The sequence below is a fragment of the Ceratotherium simum genome, chromosome 8, assembly GCF_057802395.1.
Source record: "Ceratotherium simum simum isolate JZ-2026a chromosome 8, ASM5780239v1, whole genome shotgun sequence".
Lineage (NCBI taxonomy): Eukaryota > Metazoa > Chordata > Mammalia > Perissodactyla > Rhinocerotidae > Ceratotherium > Ceratotherium simum.
The window spans coordinates 7,883,664-7,907,448 of NC_141907.1; the positions used below are offsets into that span (position 1 = coordinate 7,883,664).

Consider the following 23,785-nt stretch of genomic DNA (forward strand, 5'->3'; position numbering starts at 1 on the left):
CTTGTAAACTTGCCACGAAATGACAGCCACCTCAAGCAAGTGTTCAGCTTTCAAGGTGAGTCCTGCTCTTCAGCGACTGGACCGCAACAGCATCTTGGCTCGATTCTTTTCAACCCTGGATTTCTCTCTCTGACTCAGGCCCAACTTGTCCAGCCTGAGGACACTCTTCTCAATTCCCCACTGTCTTCCTTTCTGCTCGCCCTTGCCTACCCTGCACCTGTGGTTGCATTACCATTAATTATAGCCTATGGCTCCACACATGCTGCTTTCTCTGATAACATGAAGTACGCCATCTCCTCACCAGATACGCTGGTGAAGTACGCTCACCAGACTGTGAGCACTTTTTTCCCTTTCATTTCCTAAGAGCACTAGCAATGCCATGGCAACATCTGATCCCTAACCTCGAATGGGGGTGGGGTTGATGAGCGAACCGGAGCAGGTGTTCTCTAGAAAGGAAACAATTAGCCAGATGAAGGGAGAAATGAAGGAGCAGGGTTTTAGGCCAGTGCTTCTCAAACTGTCGTATGTATGCAAGTCACTCAGGGATTTGCAGATTCTGATTCAGGAGGTCAGGGATGGGACCAGAGATTCTGTGGTTCTTACAAGATATCAGATGATGCTGATGCTACTGGTCTAAGGACCACACATTGAGTAGAAAGTTCCAGGCAACATGAGGGCAAGGATCTTGCTATTATATTCACTGCTATATCAAGATAGAGTATGTCTGCCCCAGAAAAGATGTTTAATAGATTAGTAAATAAATACTTCTTGAATCAAATACTTAGTATCTAAGACACCACACTGGGTGCTTGAATTCTCATAATAATACTGCAAGATATAAAATATGTTAGTTTTGGCTGTAAACCTGGAGCTACTGCTATATGCACTGAGGCGCAGAGAGGTTGAGTTACTTGATCAAAGTCACACAGTTATTGTGGCAAGCTGTTGCTTACCAAATATTCCATGTGCTCTCCCACATTTCCTAATCTCTTTTGCAGTTAGTTGAAGCTGTTGAACTAATTCCAACCAATGGACCGCTGGGGACATGGCATGTGTCAGCTCCCAGCTGAGGCAATTAAGAGCCAGCCCTCTCTTCTCCTCCACCCCTCTCTTCTCTATTTTGTACTCTGCCATTTGAAACATACGGTCCCCAAGGTAAGGGTAAGGGGGATGCTGCCCAACCTGCAGTGGGATTCACATGAGGATACAGAACTCATTGCTGAATTTAAACCATTGCAAATCTGAGTTTGTTATCAGATTATTCTGACTAGTATGGATTCGGTGTTGCTATTAGACAACCCTCTGTATAATGGGCTTTTTGTCTGGGACCCCAGGTGCCCTAAGGGTGAGCATACCCTCGGTACAGTCTAGATTAGGCATGCCACAGTACGGCCAATGGGTTGAGCCCAGATAATGTTGGCACTGGGGCTGTGAAAAGTGAATGACCAGTGCCCTGAGAAACTTCTGAAGACAGGGAGGCTTTAACAATGGCAGTACAGTGACAGTCCTCTGCAACTCAGTCGAGGTTCATTCTCTGACAAGCACCATTCGCTTTCTCGCTCTGTCCTTTGTCCATATAGAGGCATGTCTTCAAGCATGGTGGGGAGGAGGAAAACCATGCTTTTAGAGGTCTTATGGGCTGCACTCATGAACTGAATGAAATCTTTTAGAAATTATTAATTCACACGTACTCAAGTGATTGCCTTTACGACCTCATTGACTCATTCAGTGGATGGGGATGTTGTTTATGCACATGACGAGATACGGATTTGTGTGTCCCCCAAAACAATGTAAGATGCAACATCCTACTTGATGTAAACATCAAAAGGACATGACTATTGTTTAGGGACATGGAACTGAACAGGATAGAGTAGCACAACTGACTTAATAAGAAATAGAAAACCTGAAAAAATAAGATTATAGAAATCAAATCAGTGTTTGTGACTTTCCAGCCTCCCCCTCCCCCATCCATGTTTCTCCTTCTCTGCTAAAGATGCCCGTCCAAGGTGTTTCAACTGGTGAGGTGGCTTAACTTCAAGGACCCGCTGATCTCCACTCTCTGAAACAATTCCCATCAAATGGAGAAAGAAAGTGACTCCACCCTTTCTATGAGAGTAGTGTATCTGGTAATAAAAAGGAATAGAGATGGTACAAAAAGAGGAAACTACAGACCAATATCACTTACATAAACATTCTAATATTGAATCTGTAAACTCAGCAGTATATACATATAAACAGATCATGACAGCGTAAAGTTTATTCCGGGAATGTAAGGAAGATTTAATATGAGAAAAATTTATTCAGGTAATAACTACATTAAGATTTTAAAAGAAAAAATAACTCAAATATGTTATATAATAAATGTAGTTATGAAAAAAATCTAAGCAACTTATGGATGGAAGGGAATTGTCTTAAGCTGATAAAATCTATCTTCCAAAAATCTATGGCAAAAATGATGCTTAAATGAAAGGGTGAAACTCTAAGGAAACTTTTGTCTATTCCAATATTAATGTCTTTTCAGTTCTAATCTTTTGCTTACATAGAAAATACAAGGAGGCCCATTTTTGTCTTTAATTTCATATTACATTGGCTAGGACTTAAACTGCTAAATAGAAGAGATGATAGGAGCATTCTTATTAGAGCTGTTTCCATGGCTGATGTATAGGAATTCAATTGATTTTTAAAATATTGAATTTGCACTTGGCAGTTTTGCTGAACTCTCTTATTTGCAAGTGATATGATCTAAAATTCTCTTTCTTCCTTCTTCATGGCTTTAATAGATTATGCAACCTATTGTTTTTATCGTTACTGTGAATGAGATCTTTTCCCCAAAATAAAGGGAATAAATACTAAAACATTATTGGTCCAGCACATCTTTATTTCTATTACATTCTCAAACCAATTACCAGACTACAAGGTAATAACGTGTTCCCATTGACGCCAGTTTCCCTCAAATGCATCTATAAGTTCAACGCTCTTCCGATGAAAATCGCAGCAGGGGTTGAGGAGCTGGGTGTGAAATGCATGTGGAGGAGCAAAGGCCAAGAGGAGCCAAGACCCTGGCTATAGTTCTACAGTATCTGCCAGGGAAAGACCCCCCACTTCTCTACACACCTCGGTCAGCGGTCAACTGTCCTGCTAGAATTAACTCCGAAGAAGAGTCACAATAAACAGTGAAATGCAGCAGCACAGAGACCCAGTCAAGATCCACACAAAGATGCAACCTGGATACACAGAGGTCCTGACACACACAGGGAGGAAAGCACAGACTCTCCAATAATAGGCGTTAGGACAACAGAGTCACTCACCCCAAACTGAACTTTTGTGAGGATATGAATCTGATTCAGGTATGTTTCATTAAAAAAATTTTGGACCCAGATCCTTTTGAAGAAGATTTTTACCAAGTCTATAACTGACAGCTCATATTTTATTATGGTGTCCACTGTTGTATGGAAGTTTATTTTTAATATTAAGTTTAACATAGAAGACTTTTTGATGTCAAGGTCAGGGGGGACTTCTAAAATCACAAGAAGCACCAAACCTGAAGGAACTTTTTTTTCTTTATGGATATTTAAGAGTATCTATATTTTCTTTTAAAAGTTTAAAATAAATATTTCAATAGTAAAATGGACAAACAGTATCAGCAGGCCATACGCAGAAAATTAAAATCTCCAATACACACTTGCACAAGTATACTCTCTCACTAGGAATCAGGGAAATGCAGACAGACACAATACATTGCTTCAAGTTTGGATATTGCCAAATAGTATGTTGAAGTTCGCGTTTCTCCATATCTTCACCAATACTTGGCAGACTGTTACCATTTCACAACGCTCAGATTGGCAAGTTGCTTTCCTTGGTGATCACCACTTGTACCCCTCCGGCACTCACCCCATGCTCCAGTGTGTTTAGACATCATTAGTGGTCAACAGCTGTTCTTCTGCAAACAGGGATGCTGCAGAGCCCCTGTGAGGGGTTGTGTGACCACTTCTGGACAACGGGTTGTGAGTGGAAGTGCTGTGTGTCGTTTGCCACCTGTGCAAGCTCCTCTCCTCCTGCTCTTTCCCTGTCACAGTGAAGGAGAAGCCCAAATGGTTCATACGTTGCAGCTACAAGACGGGAGCCTCCATCAGACTGGGCCCCTGACAGACTGTGGACCTGAAGTGTGAATGAGAAATAAACATTTGGTTGACCAACTAGGGTTGCAAAATAAATGCTAAATAACCTCAAGCAGCCACTTGTGCAACTAGTTCTCTAAGGTATAGAGCTGGAAATAGAACTGCTGGGCATTAATGCAGAATCGGGCACAGAACTGGCATTCCCTAATGTGAGTTAGCGAAGCTAGCCCAGCCTACCCTAGAGACACATAGACAAATAAATTCCAGTTCTTCCCATCAAGCAGTTCAGACGAGTCAGCGGCTATTCACAGCACAGTCTTTTTCCCCGTGCTCTGTGCTATTCAATACGGTAGATGCTAGGCACATATGGGTAATGAACATATGGGTAATAAACCGTGGCTAGGGTGACTGGAGAACCGAATTTTTAATTTTACTTAAATTAAAAAACTGAAGCAGTGTAAAATCTTTCCATTAAACACAACTTAAGTGTTTTGGTAGGACTGTATCTCATTATAACTAAAAATTTAGCATCAAAATTGAAAGATGCTATAAGTCTAAAATACATACCAGATTTCTGAAGACTTTAGTTTAAAAAAGTATATCTATGTGTGTGTGTATATACACAATCTCAAATTTTATGTTGACTGAAAATGTTAAATAATATTTTAGATGTATTGGGTCAAATAAAACATTTAATTTCACCTGCTCCTTTTACTCTTTTAAATGTGGCTACTAGAAAGTCAAGGTGACATATATGGCTCAGACTATCTTTCTATTCAACAGCACTGCTCTAGACATAAGTCCAAGCTCCTTAGCGTGGTACCTCATCCCAACTAATAGAGGTCTGACAGGTGTTGGGACCTCAGGAAGGCAGTTCATGCTGAGTGTCACCTGTGGCAGGAAAAGGCTCTAATACTGCAAAGCCAAGAGCTTTACAGACACAAGGGGGGCCAGCGGTGCTTCCGGCCCAAACACTGTCCTACACATCACTTCGCTCATCTTCATAAAACCTGGTGAATCACGTTACTAATCTTTCTGAGCTTAAGTTTTCTTACTAATAAAGTGTGATTTAGTTACTGCCACTTGCTAGCTTTATGATCTTTGAAGTCAGTTTCTGCCCTAGTCCCCTGTTCTGAGCACCACACTGTCAGTCGCCACCCTGGTAGTCCGTGCCTGACAAGCCTCCTTCAGGCTTCCACTGCCTTATTTGATCTCCACTCTCTAACCAGTCAAAGGTGACAATTTATTGGACTAGATCGATAGGATTAGAGAATGACTCATTTCAACCCAGATAATACATTAAACAGCCAAACTGCTGAATTTAAGCAATTCGCATCTCCTCTTTGTTTTCCTCAGGGTCTGCCAATAGTCCTCTCTAGTTCAGCTCTCTTTTCCCTTTTTGACTCCTTGGGCGCTGGGAATGAGATGAGGGAATTAAGACCCCTCTCCAAATATCCTCATAGTCCTTCCTCTCGAATGTGTGTGGAATCGGATGCAAGGGATCAATTATATTTGCATAGATGGCATCCGCAGTGCGACTACACCCCCACGGTCCGGGAGGCTCATCAATTGCTTGGGAACTCTTCCACCAAGCCCCTCTCCTGGCGGAGAGGCCAGGCACGGAGGGCAGGTTAAGGGCCCACATACATTCTCTGATGAGGTCACTGATCATGGTATGAAAATTGTCCCTCCTGCCCAAACTAGCACCTCTTGTGAATTTAAAGCAAAGAAAAAGAAAAACAGTAACGTGCCCTCATGTCAGGGTATGCACGCTCAACCAGCAGTGCATCTTGGGGAACTCAAAGCCCCTGTGTTGTGCAAAATGACGCCTTGATGTGGTTCAGAAATGAAGGATACCAGATAGGCTGGGTAACAAATCGCCACCTTAACATTTGAAATGAAAGGGCAGAGAACACTTTACAGTTGCTTTATTTAACAAAGTTTACGTCAACTTCTATATCTATACACAAATGTGTTTCAAAACCAGAGCAGCAGACACACAAACTGTTAACGCAGAACTTATAATAATGCTTAAAACACGTCACACAATGTTTTGTTTTCTGCTCGTACTGCTTTACAGATTCAAAACTTATTCCAAAGGTCGAGCAGCATCGCGTCTTCATTTTCTGGGAGGGCTTACACGGTATGTCCTAAACAACGAGGGTGGAGCTGCTGAGTGGCACTGGGCCCACTACAGGGGCTCACAAAATGTTTTGGGCTGGGGATAAAAATTTGAGTAAAATATAATCTATTAGTGTATACTTTGAGTCATTTTTAAAAATTTTTCACTCTGTCATATCAAGATCTCCTCATTTATGATCCCCAAAGGTAAGAAAATCTACTTTAAAAAATAAGTTTAAAAGATTTTAGAAGTACTATTAATAAAACTCAGTGAGTCGAGGTCCTTCCCAATCAAGCAAGAAGGAGCTCACAAATACTCAACACGACTCTGCCCACCTTCTCCAAGCTTCTTAGAAACGACGTGCTCATTATCTACATGTCAACAAGCCATTTTGTAAAGTTCTTTATATAAGGACGGCTACTTTTTGCTTTTTCATTTTTTACAATTTTCAGGAGCCCTATTAATTCCTTAAAAAGTACTGTAGTTCTGAAAATCTCCGAAAGCTGAGCTACAGTCTACTCACAAAATTTAGCTCTGTCCAAGTACATAAGCTGAATTTTAGGTAATACTTGAAAAATAGCTGATGCTGCAAAGTGTAAATATTTCATTTTGACACTTAACGTTCTGACCTGATTCCTGGTCATCTTTCCTGAAAGGTCACAGTCTAGCCTTTCAGGAAAGATGCTACTAAGCAGTGAGGTATAGGAGGAGAAAGAAAAAATCACAGCCTTTTCTTCTCCTCTTCTCAACATCTCAGGAGCTTCTTTCATGCTGGAGGGGTACAAATCTATACAGGGACACAACTTTAGAACGCTCTCCTTTATGTAGCGAAGTGGTACCCAAGATCCATCTCCCAAAAAGCACCAGCCAGAAATGCACGGGGACTAAATACTGTAATGAAATGATCCACAGGGGTTTCCATTCCGTTTGTTCATATAAATCAGACCCATTACTTACGGTGCTTTCATTTTCTAAAAAATGAGATCAGACCATTATAAAAATGTACTTCCAAAATAATTTCTTTCTAGAATATAAAAAGTTTTATATTTTTCCAGCCCACATAATTTTATTATAAAATAGGAAATCAGAAAATTAGCTACTACAGTTTTCATATGGTAAAAAATATTTATATGTGTACACACACATAAAAAAATCCAAGTTTTAAATTTCAATAAAAATTAACCAATTAATCAACTTAATGGTCATGTATTGAATTATACATAACAAATGTTATCTGTAATGAGAACCAACTATCAAGAAGAATTACAGTCCCACTTAACTGAGGATAATCTAAGACTTTCCCATGTGGGAGAAAAATCAGGAAGTCTCCAACTGACTACCCAACACAATAGAAATCACACTGTCTGTTTGCGACGATGTGACAGCCCCCAGTTTCATTCACTGCACTAATAAACTCCCTAAGGAAGGCGCAGCCCTTAAAGGGAAGAACACAGAGTCCGGGCTGCCTTGTGGCTGCGCCATTTGTGTTCTGCACAAAGGGCGGTGCCCAGCAGAGTGGGCAAGCGAGGACTAAAACCAGTCTGAGCTGCATTTGCCAGGCCACCTCTCTGCCCACGAAGCCACCATGGTGCAGAGGGCGGGTTTTTTCTAACGCACACAACGGCACTGTAGACCAGCACCAGCCCTGACTGCTGGTGGAGGGGGAGCAGGAGCGTTCCTGGAGTGCTTCCTAGGAAAGGTGAGCAACAGGGAAAGCATGACGGCAGCTAAGATAAATTAGAGGCAGAGTGTTACTGTTGATAGAAACCAGGGACAGTGTTCCTATAACCTTAACAAAGATGGTGGGATGGCTCTATTTTGTCGATTCTGTCCGTTTTCAGTATGTTCATGAGGGAAAACCTAAGGGGCCTCAACGGCACAAAAGAAAAGGACAGGAAGTGAGGAGAGGCGCAGAACAGGAGGGCCTGTTCAGAAGAACGGCCAAGGGAGAGGAGAACATGGCCTGGGAGCAGTGTCTGGGCCCTAAGGGGTGGAGAGAGTGTGCAGCCTCACCCATGGGCTGTGGACGGCTCCCAACGAAAACTAACATGACGTTCAAGTCACCCTTTCTTTATAATCCTACCTTGAGTTGCTTTCCCAAGTTTTATCTGCGTTGTAAGAAGCCTGTTTGTTCACATTTGAAATTGGTTACTTTATGTTTGTGCGAGTGGTAAGAGCAAGCAGGAGACTTAATTTTAGATACTTTCCATCTGTGACCATTTCTTCTTTTTTGCAAAAAGGCACATTCCCTCCCCAATTGTCATAAATTAAGATATTTAAAAAGAAAGGAAAAACTCAAAAATGTTTTCTTTCTTCCCCTAACACCCGCTGTTGAAGTAGTCAATTCAACCCTTGGAATCATTCTTTAAGATTGCCAATGTAAGCCTCTGCTCTATAGGACACGTGCGAGTATTACAGAGTGGGTGAGGGATTTAAAAGAACGGCCACTTTTCTATAACCAAATTTAACAAATAAAGTAGAAAATATAATTTTCATTATGTACTAAATATTCAGACAAGTTAATGCAAAAAAAAAAAGGATGTGCACATCAAGACACGGGTTTACTTCTTCAGTAGCATTTTGTTATACGAAGAGCACGTGTGAAACGCTCTAAACTTGCCCCTCTGCATGGAATACAAAAGATTTGTATCTACTCAGAAAAAGGTTGCTAAACGAAGCAAAGTCTCAGATCCTACTGAAAATCTGTTGCAAGTTTCCCTTCTTCTCTTAAGAAAAATGCATGTACATACATTTGTGCGTATTATTTCAGGGGCTTCAAATACCTTCCAGGTCCAGTCACGATTAATATCTCAGGTTAAGACTCCTGGCTCTCAACATTCCTACAAGGGATCTTAAGAATTAATGATCCTCCCATTCCTACAATCTGTACTTCTCCTATTGAGTCACGGAGGAAGAAAAAATCCAAACCAGGATAAACTAAAAGTAAGAAAAACAATTTGCTTCGAAGACCAATTTTCCACTTATTTGCCCTTGGAAGAAAGAACATCCCAATCTCTAGTTGCTTCTATCAAATGTCGTTGGCCGTGACTCATCCACTCTTCCTGGTCTTCATACAGCCGCCCACAAAACCAGCACTTAAATATACATTGTGCTGAATCATCAGGCAAGGAATCCACCACCTGGTAGTTGTTTCTGTGAACTTTTTTAAGTTTCATTTTCAACATCATCTGCCTTTTTATCTGACTGGCTTCCTCCGCGTTCTGGTAGGTCAGCCGAACGTGATGCCGTCGGATGCCTAACTGACACCGAGTCCTCTCGGACAAGACGACTTTGAGGACGTTGCCCTTGTACTTGTTTATTACCTTCATCACATTGGTCACTTCCGGTGAGTCAACGTCAGGGTGGTTTAACACAATGACAGGCTGGTTCCGGCGGGGACATTTAATCAACTGGTCTGGTTTAGCTGCTATCAGTCGAAGTTGTCTTGCAACCTGAAAAATGGAAGGATCCTTGAGACAGCGGCTGGGATCGGCCTGAACTTTGCTTTTCTTCTTGGACGAGTTTACTTGTTTGGTTTTATTTCTACTTATAGGAACACTTCTGGAAAGCAGTTTCCCTTGCTTACTCAATTCACTGCTTCCTTGCTGTCCGTGCAGGGGGCCAGGTTTTTTAGGGGCGGTGCTACAAGTAGCACTCTCTTTTCTTGGTTTAGGCCGAAGAGATGTGTCAAGACTTTGGGACATGTCAATTGGCCCACTTTCACTTGTCAAAGACTGTAAGTCTGAGTCTGTCTGTTTCACTGGGCAGAAAGGAAGAGGTTTTAACAACTGTGTCTCATGGCAAGGAATGCTGACAGGTGCTTCACATGTAGCCTCTATAATGTGGGCATCCTCAGAGGAATTAAGAACCCTCAACACAGCCCCTTTGGGGATCAACACTGGAGTAGCGACATGAGCCTTCCCAGCTACTCTGCTTTCAGTTTTCCCACTGCTGCCTTCTACAAACGGTGGATATATTTGCTGACGAGTAATCTGTCTATTAACACCACTGTCATCCTGAGGTTTTTGGAGAGTGCCCGTGGAACAGTCAGTGCCAGGAAATGACACATTAATTTGCTGAATATCTTCAGGGGTAGCTTTCGAAGCTACCTTTGATGGCTGCCCTGCAGAACGACGATGTGTACTATTTGTAGCCAAAGATGAAGGCTTGCCACAGGATTCAATTAACTGAGCTATCTTTCTGCGCAAGAGTTCAATTGACTTTATTTTCGACGTTGAACTATTCCACTTAACGCCCTCAGGGACATTTTCAGATCCAGAGCTCAGAGAAAACACTGAAGAGATGACTGGGCCATCGAAAGGGTTATTAGTCCTTTCAGAATTCTTTAATTCCAAAGGTTTATCCCCAGGCTGCTGAGACCTGATTCTGTCTTCTCCCGTTATGTTTATGTGTAGATACTCACTTGCATGTTGAGAGGAAATCTGGCCTATATTTGAAACTGCTTTGTGTTCCTCTGTCTGGTTGTCTTTCAGCTTCCTAGTAGAGGGAACCATTTTTATAGGAATACTGATCTCATTTCTAGTTCCCAAGTCAGTTTTACTGATGGGCAATAAACCCTTTTCTCCAGAGAAGGAAATGGCTGCAGGCGATGCAGCAAGAGGAAATAAATGCTGTGAGTTACTGTGTAAATTTCTTCCATCTTCAGTAAAAGAAACAGCAGCCTTATACGGAAAAGGGTTTGATGCAGTTCCAAGACCACATAAAACACTGTTTTTTGCTACAGGGGATGGAGAAGTGCCTTTTAAGGCCACAGAAGGAAGAGCAGTTCTGTGTGCACAGAGATTCCTTTTTTTCTGCCAATCCTCAGCCGTATCGGAGTTGAGAAGGGATTCTCCACAGTTGTGCACACCCGAATTTGACATGAAAAAATCATAAGACCTTACCCATTTCACATTCTTAAGTTGTTTTGGAACTGAGGATTGAAGATTATCAATACCTGCAAGTTTTCCAACATTCCCTTCAATCATCAGTGACTTTGTTTGTTCCACAGAAACCATTTTTTCCTGTTCATTTGGACCCTTCTCTTTAGTCATATGCTTGGAATTACCTCCATCACCCCTACCAGCTTTAAGGCAATTATTTTCTTCCAGAGGAAACAGCTTCAGAACAAGCTGCTGTGTTCCGTTGACAATCTTCACATCTATCAACTGGGCTAAACAGTTTGCAGGGACGACCAGCTCCGCTGGGGCCACGACTGTCAGCGGCATTCCGGGCTGAACGGGCTCCTGCGAGGGGGACAACACTTCCACCTCCACACTTTTGTTCTCAAACAGACTGACTTCACTTGGCTCCGGAAGGGGCACTCTATTGGGAATACACACTACATCTTTTTGGTATTCCTTTGATTCCGGTAACAACATGATGTTGTGCATTTTGTCTCTGTTTGTGTGGAGGGAGAACCTTGAGAGTTGATCAGACAACTTATTTTGAAAGGTCGTCCTCGGATGGGAAGTTTTTCCGAGCTCCGGGTTTTGCTTTGATGTGCTGGTTCTTTTCGGCTCCAGCTTGGCCCCGGTTCTGGGTGGCCGTTTTCCGCTCGCCCTCTCATGTACTCTCTTCCTGTGTTTGACGATATAATCATTTCTAATAGCACCATAGTCACAATACTCACATTGATAAGGGAATATGCCTGTATGTTTCACCAAGTGCCTCTGAAACTCCCCTTTTGTGTAGGAAATGTAGCTGCAGTGAGAACAAATGAATTTAATCTCTTCATGTTGAAGTGTGTGCTTTTTGTACTGCAGAGGGTCTTTTGTGGAAAATCGACATTTATCACAATAGTATTTGCCTGGCTTAAAGTTCCTTACCTTAAATTTGTTATTCACGGAACTTGTGATGGTTTCAGTTTTATTTCCTACATGAGTAGCACTGGGATTACTGTTCACAAAATGAAAGTGGGGAGGAGCCACACCAAGGCTGCATTTGAAGCAAACATATCTGTCTTCCTTTTGGCTTTGCCCAGTACCCTTTTTCAAATCTTGAAGAGGGATTTTGTGCACACTTTTGCACTTTACACATGTAGCAACGGTCATCATGGCAGCCTCTGCCTCTGAGCCTTGATACAAAAGAGTCTGAGCTTCTTGTCTATCTGGTCGAGTTGCTCTACTAGCATTAGGTTGTTTGGGTGACATGGTCAAAGAATTATGTCCGTCATTCACTTGCGGAGTATATACCTGCTGTCCAATATCCTTCATTTTCTTTATTTGCATTTCTAAAAAGAGTCCATTGAGATCCAGAAGGATTTCACATGATAAGATCCTTCGGACACATCCTTCAATATACTTTGTGATTGGCAGAGAGGCAGCTACTTCCTGGGAGCATACTTAATTATCTTTTCTTATATGCCACCACAAAAGGTGCATAATCCCAAAATATAATTGTTTCCAATTCTCTGATATTCCAGGCAACACTAAAGGGGACAAAAGAAATCATAAAGCATGATTAATAGATGAATTTAAGGTTTAGCTAAGCTATTTCCAAACTTACATTAATGACCTTGGGAATTTCATGCTAAATCTCGACATATTATCTTAGACACATGTTGACAGTAATACATACAAAAGAGCTGAGAAATAACAAGCCTAATTTTGAAACTCAGCCCCACTTTGGACCAACCGTAACACAGGCATACCAGGAGTGAGGAGATCACAGGAGTCATTAAGAACAGCTTTCCATCAGAGAAAGTTATCTTTAAGTGTCACTGAGAGCGTCCTAGCAATTTCACAGGTATAATTTCATATTAACCTCACTAAAACCTTGTACAGGAGGTTGTTGTTTCCGTTTTTAAACTCAAGTTCTCAAGTGGTAAAGCCAGGGCTGTGGCTCAGGTGCCCATTTGTTTCTACGATACAGCTAATTATCCGCTGGGATCCCCACTCTCTCATGCATACGCTCCCTCTGCTTTCACAAGTGGTAAGAAGTGAGTTATTGACGGACAACACTAGGCAGACAAACACTTATTCCTTCAACATCTTATTGAGCACCTACCATGTGCCAGGCACTGTTCTAAGTACTGCAGGGCAGGGACCAAAAGCAAATCAGTCTTTACTCTCACCGGGGTATAAAGAGGAGAAACAAGGCATATATTTATTTGTCAGATGGTGGTAAGTAACTGGGAAAAATATAAAGCAAGGCAAGAGGGATGGGGGTGCCTATGCCATGAGGCTGGAGGGCCGGGGCACGGAGGTGTGGATCGCCGGGGAAGGCCTCACGATCAGCTGACACTTGAGCAGAGATCTGGGGCAGGCAGGGAGCGGGCACTGTGGCTGCCTGGGAGAAGGTGAAGGTCTGTGGGAAGTGGCCTGAGCACGTGAGGAGCAGCAAGGAGGCTCTTGCCACCAATGACCTCCAGCTGCTGTGAGGACAAGCATCTGTGAGGGCAAAACGATGGCAGCAGGGAGACCTGGGTGGGATAGGAAGGTGGCCTGTACCGCAGCAGCAGAGGTGCAAATGTTTTCCAGAGCAAGTACCACAATACGAGTAACCCAGCGACTGATTTTTATATAAAAATAGATAATTATCTTTAAATCACCTTTTTTCAGAATACACAGAACTAGGAGTCAAAGAAAAACTATTCTAGTTTGCAATCTACTAAAGCCTTTCTTTTATGACCTTAAAAAACCACTTAAACCTTCTGAGCCTCAATTTTTTCACCTGGCAATTAGCATGAAGGACACTTATCCAACCTCTCCCACAGTGCTGCTATGACGACTAAAACGCTAAGGCGTGTAAGAGAACATTTCTGAAGTTTTAAAGTGCTCCTCTAAGTGTCAAGAGGCACACAGAGGCACTGGGTAAGTGTGTGTCCAATGACGGGCAGCAGCATGAGGGAGAATCGGCCGCTTCCTCTGGCACATTGCTAACAGGCCAAGAGCCACGCAAAATAAGTCTGAGAGGCTGACGAGGGGAGCAGAAGGTCTCTCTGCAGGGTCAAGAGAAACAATCATTGCACATTCAGATCTAGCATAACACCCGCCCTTTAAAAGCATTTTTGGAAAAGTGCTGTAAGAACACACCATTTTTAATACCAAGCTTTATTTTCTTCTGCAGTGTTGTCTTGCTCTATTTTGCTTTTGCAAATGATAGTTGCCTCCTTTCAAAAGCAGGTCCCAGCATGCCATCAAGCCCTGGTGGCATTAAGGGACTCAATCAGACTTGCCCTACCATAAGCGTATATGTGATACTTAGACTCAAGCAGGCAAAGGCCTGGGGGCTTGCAAGGCGCTGTCTGTCCCCTCAACGTTCAAACACAAACCTCCGCAAGGAAAGTGCGAACAGGACAGGACACGAGACTGCCTCAGACTGGCAGGCCTGGGCAAGGACAAGGACTTGCAATCTCCACTGCACTCCTGGTATGCACAAGAGGTGGAACTTCCAGAGGAGTCACAGGAGAAGTGGATGTACACTTTACTTTCCAGATTTGTAAAGCGGCGTTAGTGAATGGAGACAGAAGTGACACTCAGAACTTCTGCTACTAATTAAGTGACCTCAAGCAAGCCACCCATTTGCGTCTGCCTGCTCATCTAGATGATTTCTAAGCCCAGTCTGACAGTGCTGATCCCTGAAATCAGACTTTTTATCATCTAAGAATGCTACTATCGTCAACATCCTCATCCTGTTAAAACAGAGGAAGCAGTGGCTGCAATCAGAACTTAAGCAAACCACTGGCCCAAAGAACGCAGAGGCTGAAAGGGGCTACAAAGAGGATCTGGTCCAGTGGTTCCCGAATCTGGAGAAGCATCAGAATCACAGCTAAAATAGACACTAATGTTTCATCCCAAGCTAGTGAATCCAAATCTTGGCAGGGAGAGGCAAGAGGAAGAGACATTTATGGTTTGTAAAGGCACTCCGCCTAGTTCTGATGAAAAGCCAGTATGAAAAATCCTCAGCTGAAACTTCCAGCAACGTTTACATCCTTTAAAACATCTTAACCAGTTGATCATGCAGTTGATGCTCTAATATTGCCATAAACAGAAAACTCCCTCTCTCTTTAGGCAGCTATTTTCACACAGTTCTCATTGTCAAGAATTTATCCTTAAATGAAACTGAAACCAACCTCCTTGTAATTTTCTCTCTTATATCCTGACTCTGGAGCTACAAACGACTTCTCTTGATAGACCAGTTATTAATCGGCACATCTCTCATCTAGTTCTTAGTTCTCAATTCTGTTCACAACATCTCCAAACCAGTCAATATACACATCTCTGCTCTCATCTACCAGCCTCATAATCCTACTAGTTGGGGGGGAGGGGGAGGGAGAACAAGAAGAGGAGGGAAAAAAAACAAAAGAAAGAAAGAAAGAAAGGGAGAGATGGAAGGGAGGGAGGTCGAGGGAGCAAGAGAGGGAAAAAGAAAGAAAGAAAGAGACTAGAGTAAGAGATGGGAGGAAAGAAAAGAAGAAAGTAACTTACTTGCCTGGCACAACTTGCTTAACAACTCTTTCAACATAACACCTTACACATTAATCCTAAGAAATTCTCAACTGAATCATGTGACGAGAGTCCTCTATTTGAAGAATCAACCAAACCAGGATTCCACTTGTGTATTTTCAGTTTTCCAGCACCTTTCCCAGCCTCCAAGATTCTTCAAAAATCACAGGAGGCAGTTTTGCTATTTTCTCTTCAAGTCCTTTTAAAACTTGGTGGTGTCATTTCTCCTAAAACTGAAGACCTGAAATCTAAGATGGACTGGACGATAAGATCATGTACATGAGCAAGAAGGGGAGAGCATGCTGATGGAGGAAAGTCCCTAAGAATTAACAAGCTAGCTACAGTGCCTGAGGAATGCAGAGTCCTCCTGGAGGTACTTCTGCAGAACCACCCCAGCAGTTACTCTGAATTAAGAATCCATAGGAGCAACTGCCAGTATGAAGCGTGAGGCTGTGATTAGCAAATACAATTTAATGGGGAGGCAAGACATCTAGGCCATGACTGAATTATGTCACCTGTTGGAAAGTATCTTGGCTTCTAAACCATTTTCAAAATAATGAAATGTTTCTACATTGGCACTTCCCTCAGTCCAGGTGAAAAAGATGCCAGGCTTCTTTAAAACAAGCAAACAAAGATCTCTTTGGCCTTTGCAACTTGTGTGGCTAGTCTTGAGCGAAAAGATCTCAGATGTAACACCCCAAGACAGAGATAAACGGATGCAATGGCATGGCGTCCACTGATATTGGTATTTACAAGTGGACAACTCCTGAGGTCGCAGCAGGCACACCCGAGTAACGGGCTCCTAAGCCCCTGTTTCCTCCATGCAACTTCCTCTATCTGGTTCATATTTAGGTACAACCACCTATGAAGCTGGGTCCTCTTGGCAATTACTGCCCAGTGGGCTGACAACTAAGGGTTATATAAAACACTGAAGATGAGGGCTGTGTGTATGCCTGATGCTGAGAGGGCACTCAATGAATCACTACTACATCGGCATCGGTGTTCACATACCTTCCAAATTCACAATGCCCGTTACAAAACCTCTGCCTTCAACCTCCTAGGACTAGAAACACATGTTCTTTTAGATAACTTAGGAGGGTTCTCAAAAACACAGAAAATACTTAGTATTATTAACTTTTGATACAATAAATAAGATGGCCATTTAATATTTAGTTGCCTGTTTTTTAACAGCATACAGTGAGCTTTTTCAAGCAGAATTACCTATAGCATCAGCCAAAGACGACAGCCAAACACCAAAGAAATGGCACGGTTTGTTCACATGTGCTTCCCCTAGACTGAGTTAGATCCTTTCCTGGGAAAGTGCAGCATTTGCTGCTGGTAGGTTTTCCTTTTGTCTTTGGGCTCACCTGCCCTGGTTTCTTAAAGATTAATTATGGAAAAATAGGAGAAAAAATACTCAGTTTGTTAAAAACCAGTTCAGTGACATTGATGGCTATAAAAACCACGGAGGATTGTTCTTATCAAAAGGAAGCATTTGACTTCTAAATACTGGAAATGTCAGATGTTCAACATAATTAGAAGAGAAATCAGTAGTAAAATAGTGTTTAAAGCTGCAGGTTCTGGAATTAGATCACAGGGTTTTAATTCCCAGTCCCACCACTTACTAGGTGACCTGAGGCAAACTGTCCAATTCCTCGTTTGTAAAACAGAGACAGTCATAGTACCTACTGCACAGAGTTGTCATGAGGATTAAACATGATAATGTGACTAAAAGTGCTTAGATAAGTTATTCACACATCATATACTATTAAAAATATTATTTTCCACTTTTTTATGAAGAAAATAGAAGAAATGATGCCAATCACATAAATAGTCAAAGGGGCTAAAATAGAGGCTTCTTAGCTGCCTGGCAATTGCTCTTTCCAGAATACACACTGAATCTCACTTTATAGCTTTAATTATATTTGCTCATTTGTACAGCCTAAAAGATAATTTACCTCGGCGGCAAAAACCACCCACCAAGTCTAACGAGCAAAGTGGCTAACAGGTGCTTATAATGGAAAAGATGCTTTAACTACAAGAGTCCTCATTACACCTTAGCTTTATGTACAGGCTAGTTCCTGAACTACCTTTTCCTCTCCAAGCCCAGCTGCACTGTGAAATATCCCTGTAGCAGATGAACGTGTTTCCATGCCAGATGTTAATGTGTCAGTGTTAGTTGACTGACTGCATCCTTTTTAGACAGAGAAGCACATTCAGGAAGCTCTTTCCAGAAATCCTTCCATTGTGGCTTCTACCACATCCATCACTGGAGCAGGGATAGAGCTGCTATACCCACAAAGAGCAAAGAGAAGGGAGTTGGAAGGTTTGTAGTTCAAACTCTGATTCTGTCCCTTATTTGCTGGGTCCTTAGGCAAGTGATTTCTCTATTCATCGTCAGGCAAGGAAACAGGCTTTCATATCATCAAATTTAAAGGGTGATTAGGAGATGCAAACTAGATAACGTATGCAAAGCACTCAGCCCTGTGGCACAGGCACTGGAAACCTGTATCTCTTCCTTTTGTCTATGTAGCCATGGCAAAGGCTAGTCTAACTAATGTTTACCAGTAACCACGATTTTAAAACATTCTATCCCAAATGCCCAGCAGCATGTAGACAAGTAATACCTGATCAGAAAAAAAGTCTAACATTAGGTTCGTAAACTGCTAATATTTCCCTAGTAGGATGGTATTTAGGAAGAAACTGTTGCCTCACTCGGCAAGAACTTTTTCAGACCATTCATTACAAAGAATCAGAATTGAACTGAACGGTAAATAGATCTAAACAAGGAAAAACATCAATTAAGTATTATTTTCTTTTTGCCAAACTACCTTGCATTTAGAAATGACCAAATTGCAAACCGATGGTCATCTTAATGACAAAAAATATTTCCACATGTTGCTGAAAGACGTACCACCTTTGGGATCCTAGATTTCCTTCTGAAACCAAGCAGATCACTTGGGGAACAGAATGGGGCAAGAAGGCCGGAAGAGAGCCCTGTTCTGATTCCTCTGCTTTCCAGGTGAAAAGTAATAGAGGAAAAAGAGCAATGGCTTTGAGACATCAAGAACAAGGTTCAAAACCTAGGTTTCTGATGTAATAGCTGTGTGATTCTGGATTTGTTCACCTCTCTGAGCCTGAGTTTTCTCACTTGTAAAATGAGAATAATAATGCCTAATTTACATGGCTGATGTGAGGAAAAGGAATATGCAGATAGCAAGGTGACCTTATGCTTGGCAAACATTGTATCTTTTGTCAAGAAATGAGTCAACATATTTTTGTAAGACTCCTTCAAATGTGGAAGAGTCCAGTAATCGAGAGAAGTAGAATGTCGTAGCTTAACAAATGAGTCCGATGAGATAAAGGTCTATGGCAGCAGGAGTTCCAGGGCTGGAGGCGAGGATCTTCTTCCTCACCCCTGTCTGCAAAGGAGTTATTTTGGGATTACTTGACACTGTTGAGCACATCCATTGAGACTACATCAGAAAACAAAGGAAGTTATCACATAGGATATTTTTAACAGTCTAAGAGAAAACCTTTCAAAAGAAAGACTACGACCAGTGCTAGAGTTCTGACAGTCTAAAGCTTATAGTTCTGTATGTGGGAAAAAAACGTTAATGGGCAAATATGCTCTTGTTAAAATGCAAGGTAAAAACAAGGTAGTATTACAAGCAATATTACAAAATTCTGTTATTAAACACACCTAGTGACTTCAGGTCTTTAAAGGTGATGAAAATGAAGGACATAAATTTTTGTATTTCCCTTTTTTTTGCAGTAAAGAAAAATTAACATTTTGTAGAAGAAATAGATTGAGTTTAATAAAAAGGATAATCAAACACAGAAGAAATATCTCCCACTAAACCAGTGATTCTTAACTTTGGCTGCATTAGGGTGACCAACTTGTCATCATATGCCTAGGATGTTTAACTTATTTTTTCAAGAGGTCCCTGGGACCATTGGTGACCCTACTGCACACCAGTGTGTGTGTGTGTGTGTGTGTGTAGAGGGGTCAGGAGTTTTAAAAGTCTCCCAGGTGATTCTAATGTGCAGCCAATGCTGAGAACAGAAATGGCAAGAACAGTATCAACATCCTTGCACAATCTTTTAATATACCTAATTCACCCGTGGGTGCCTGGAAGTGGGGCAAGGCCAGTGCCTGGGACTATAATGGGGTGATTAGGCAAGGGGACTCTGGGTCCTGCCCTTGCTTAGCCATTTGACCTTGGAAACATCATCACTGATGTTCTCTGTCAAGTGTGTAATGACAGTAACTACTTTGTAGATTCTGGGAAACTTAATGTTCCTGGCACAGTGCCTGGCGTGGTGTGAGAACAACGAGCAGGCCCAGGACTGTTTCACCCCCACATCTGCTGCGGGCCACTGTCTTTGAGGAGGGGAATGGGAGACGGAGAGAAGTAAATGGGTGGTTTCAGTAAAGCGGTAAATGCTGCATCAGTGATCTGATTAGGACGTTCTCAGTGGCTGGCTGCATTTGTCAATCCTGGAGCACTGTGGCCCAAGTCAGGTGGAAGGGGTGTCTGCAGAAGCAGGTTCATACATTACCTCGATACTCCTCAAAGGACACCTTCACTTATCTGCTTCTTGGGAGGTGACGGTTCTGGAGAAGCTATGCAGCTTTTCTAAGGGCATCGAGTTGGTCAGCTGGTGTCTAATCTAGATTCTTTGTTTTCTGCTACCCCACTGTGAAGCTGTGAACTGAAGTCACAGCCAGCATCTGCTGCCCCTCGGGCACTCTTCTTACTTCCTGCCTGGAGCCGTGGAGCTGCAGACGGGAGCTGAAAACACAGCAGGTCCCATGGGCTCTTCCTTCTTTCAGGCCTTCTCTTCTTGGGCACCGAGTCCCGTGAGTCTCAATGGCAGGCCCTGGCGTAGGCTTCTCCATTCAGAACCCTGGGAAGCAGCAGGGCACCACACACAGCGCCCTGCAACAGAAGCCAGACTTGGGTTTAAGTCCTGGGCTGGTGTAACCCTCCTTGGTTTCTCCAGGTACTTTTCTTCTAGAAAATAAGAGGAATGAGCCCCAAAAGTGTCTCTCAAGCAGGGAGGGGTGTGTGGCAAAGTCAGAGAGGGAGCTTAAAATAAAAAGGAGAAAAAAGTTTCCCAGGACTCAGGTGACCTAATGAATTAGATTGCCCTTCTCCTTCGGTGGGCTCAGGCACATGGTTTAAAATCCTTCCCAAGTGATTCTGATGCCTCCCCACTCCCAGCCCATGAGGAGAATGTCTGGATTAGATGGTCTCCAGCCACTTTCACTCCAAGGATGGATCCTGGAAATTGCAGTTTGCTGTTTGTATATGTGAACAAAGAAAATGCAGTCTATGCCAGGCAGCTTGAGACCAATCAAGACTAGGAAAATCTCACTGGTGGGGACCTTGTTTATCACAGTCAACAGCATAGGGTTTGGCCACAGAAGGCACTCAGTACATATTGGTTGAATGAATGAGTCAATGAATGAAAGAAATGCCAGCCTTCATGGTGACAATAAAAAAATGTTCTGTGTTCTTCCTTTTGCACAAATACTGGCCGAGATCCCCTTACTTAAAAGCAAACAGACTAGGAGACAGACACGTGTTTTTTTTTTTTTTAAACTGCTATTATTGGATATTTAAAAATCTACATTAGTTTGGTATAACACATCAGCGAAGAGGCCCAATACATAAAATAATGCTCTCTTTTGTCTGTTTTCAAAATGCACTTGCAATGAATGTTATCAGCATAACAAAACTGGATACATAGAAAAGTGTTATTTTTCAAGGCTATATTAGATCCAAGATAGAAAATAATTTAAAAAAATGCATCACAGGTTCAAGATAACATTGATATCATACAATTTTAAAAGCAGAAGAGTCCACTTAGAGACTGTATGATATTGGTTTCTAAATAACCATTTGCTGGGCTTCCAGAATCCTTGGCCAGTATCTCCTGTTGTGTACAGACATCACAGGCTGGGCTGAACTTGGCATATGTGACTCAGAGAGAGATCAAGAGATACATTCCTTTTCTCTCTGCTCTTCTCTAGGAAAGTACAGCAAGCTTCTGGAGACCATGGTTTGTCTTATTCTTGATGACCAGTTCTAAACTTATAGGATAATGTTTAAAGGTCCTAACACAACATTATAGTTCAGCTGTGTAGACTTCTATTTTTAAAAAGGACAAAGAGCTCAGTATTTCACTTTTTATTCTTTAATGTTAGGTTGACAAACTGTTCATTACTCCAGTTTTTAAAGTCAGGGGTATTTTAGTGGGATATATTAAATACCCAACGTACACAGAGGGACTTAAGCGTTTTCTTTCATTCTCTCCTTCGGCTTTGCTTTTCTGGTTAAGAAATTTTCATTCTTTTGCAACCTGCGTTGTTTCCCCAGCTTAAACTGCCCAACAACCCCAAGGCAACAAGATAAAAGGGCAGGCTGAGATGGGGAGGTCCCACACAGAGTGACATCAGCTTTTGGAACAAGGCAAACCTTCACCCTGTCCCCTCCCCTTCCCCCTCCCCAGCAAAAGATGCACAGGGCCGCGATGGACAAGCCCATCGCTGGACACTCGCCCCCACACTCCCAAGGAAAGACAATGCCAGTCTGGTTTTCAAGTTTATTGTTGGCACACTCACATTATGTATGGTACACACTATCCGAGGCGAGTCCACGTCTAACAGCGTGGGTGCTGGGAAGGGAAGGGAAGGCGCGGGCACAATGGGATGACGTCCTGGCCCCCTCCAGGGACCGCGGGGGGTTCTTCTAACTACTGAAAATCAAACCACGTCAACGCTTACCTCCGAGGCCCGCAGGAGGCTTTAAAAATGGCCTCCTGACGACACTTCCTGCTCGGAGCCGACCGGTAGAAATTCTCCCAGGAGCTGCATCATTTAAAACGCTGGGGGCGGGCAGAGGAGGCCGGGCTCGGCGGCTCCTCACCGGCGGCTCCGGCCCGGCGCGTTCCGGGCGAGGCTGCGGGGTCGCGGCAGCACAAAGGCGGGCTGGCGGGCGGGGGGCCCGGACCTGCCCCGCCGCCCCCGGGGTCGGTGCTCGCCCGCGCCCTCCTGCCCCACCCGGCCCGCCGCCCCCTCCCCCGCACACACCCGGCCCGTCGCCCCCTCTCCTGCAGCCGCGGCCGGCTTGCCCCGGGGCCTCCTCGCCACGACGCCGGCCGGCGGCTCGGACACGCGGGGCCGCGGGCCGTACACCCGGCCCGGCTGCCCGCCCGCCCGGCGCGGCCCCGTCAGGCCCCCAGAGGCCCCCGCCCGCGCGGCCCCCGCGACACCCTCCGCACCGGGCCCCGCCTTCCCCGCGCCCGCGGCCCCGGGCCCTCGCCCCCGCCGTCCAGCCACTCACCGGGCCCAGCGGTCCCGGTCCCCGTCCCGGCGAGGGGCGCCCGCACCGCCGCCGCAGGCCGCCGCCGCCGCGCCCGCGGTAGGTCCCTACTCGGGGGGCGGAGCCGGGCCGCCGCGCGCCTGCGCAGGAAGGCCCGGCTGGAGCGCGGCCGGCGCCCGAGGTCCCTAAGGCTGCGCCCTCCCCCGCCGGGCTGGGGCGCGGCGCAGAGCCCGAGACCCGGCCGAGCCGGGCCTGGCGCGCGCTCTCCACGCTCGGCCTGGCTGCCCGCCAGCCTCTGGAGCCTCCCTGCAAACCGAGAGCCCATTCGGGTTCCATTGTCGGCCCAGCGGACCGATCGTGGGCGCCCGCCGGGTGCCCGTGCCGGGTCCAGGCGGAGGGCGCGTTTGCTCCCTGCCCTCGTGGAGCTTGAGGTTCCAGGAGCGGGTGAGTGAAGGCGAGAGAAAAGGAGCTCAGGTCTGCAGCCTCCAAATTCTTCCTCTTTTGAGAGTCGCAGTGAATGGGAGAGATGGCCTTGAAGTCCCGGGTTCTAGTCCCGCCTCTTCTCACTCCTTTACATCTACTAGCTCCGAGACCTTGGGTGAGAAGTCTCCTGACCTCTGAGTCTCAGTGTTTTCATTCCTAAAGGTGGGGAAGATAAGAGCTGAAGCCCAGAGCCTCATCTGTCACATAGGTGGTTGTGAAGGTCCCACGAGACGATGATTGGGGGGGAGTCTGGAGACGATGTGAGCTCATGTAATGCCAGTG

At 44.1% G+C, this 23,785-nt stretch overlaps 1 protein-coding gene across 3 annotated transcripts; it reads right to left on the minus strand.

The window, feature by feature from the left end:
- Window positions 1–6,031: 6,031 nt before the first annotated feature.
- On the minus strand, window positions 6,032–23,130 carry ZNF518B (zinc finger protein 518B). 3 transcript variants are annotated; one of them, XM_087434923.1, is made up of 2 exons: window positions 23,042–23,130; window positions 6,032–12,670 (listed from the first exon to the last, which is right to left on the minus strand). In XM_087434923.1, exon 2 carries the CDS (start codon window positions 12,468–12,470, stop codon window positions 9,222–9,224), a length of 3,249 nt encoding a protein of 1,082 aa, XP_087291049.1. In that variant the 5' UTR covers window positions 12,471–12,670; window positions 23,042–23,130; the 3' UTR covers window positions 6,032–9,221. The 3 variants fall into 3 exon arrangements, with proteins under 3 accessions (XP_087291049.1, XP_087291051.1, XP_087291050.1); XM_087434925.1 differs by lacking the exon at window positions 23,042–23,130 and adding an exon at window positions 22,483–22,653; XM_087434924.1 differs by lacking the exon at window positions 23,042–23,130 and adding an exon at window positions 20,253–22,150.
- Between the last annotated feature and the right edge of the window lie 655 nt (window positions 23,131–23,785).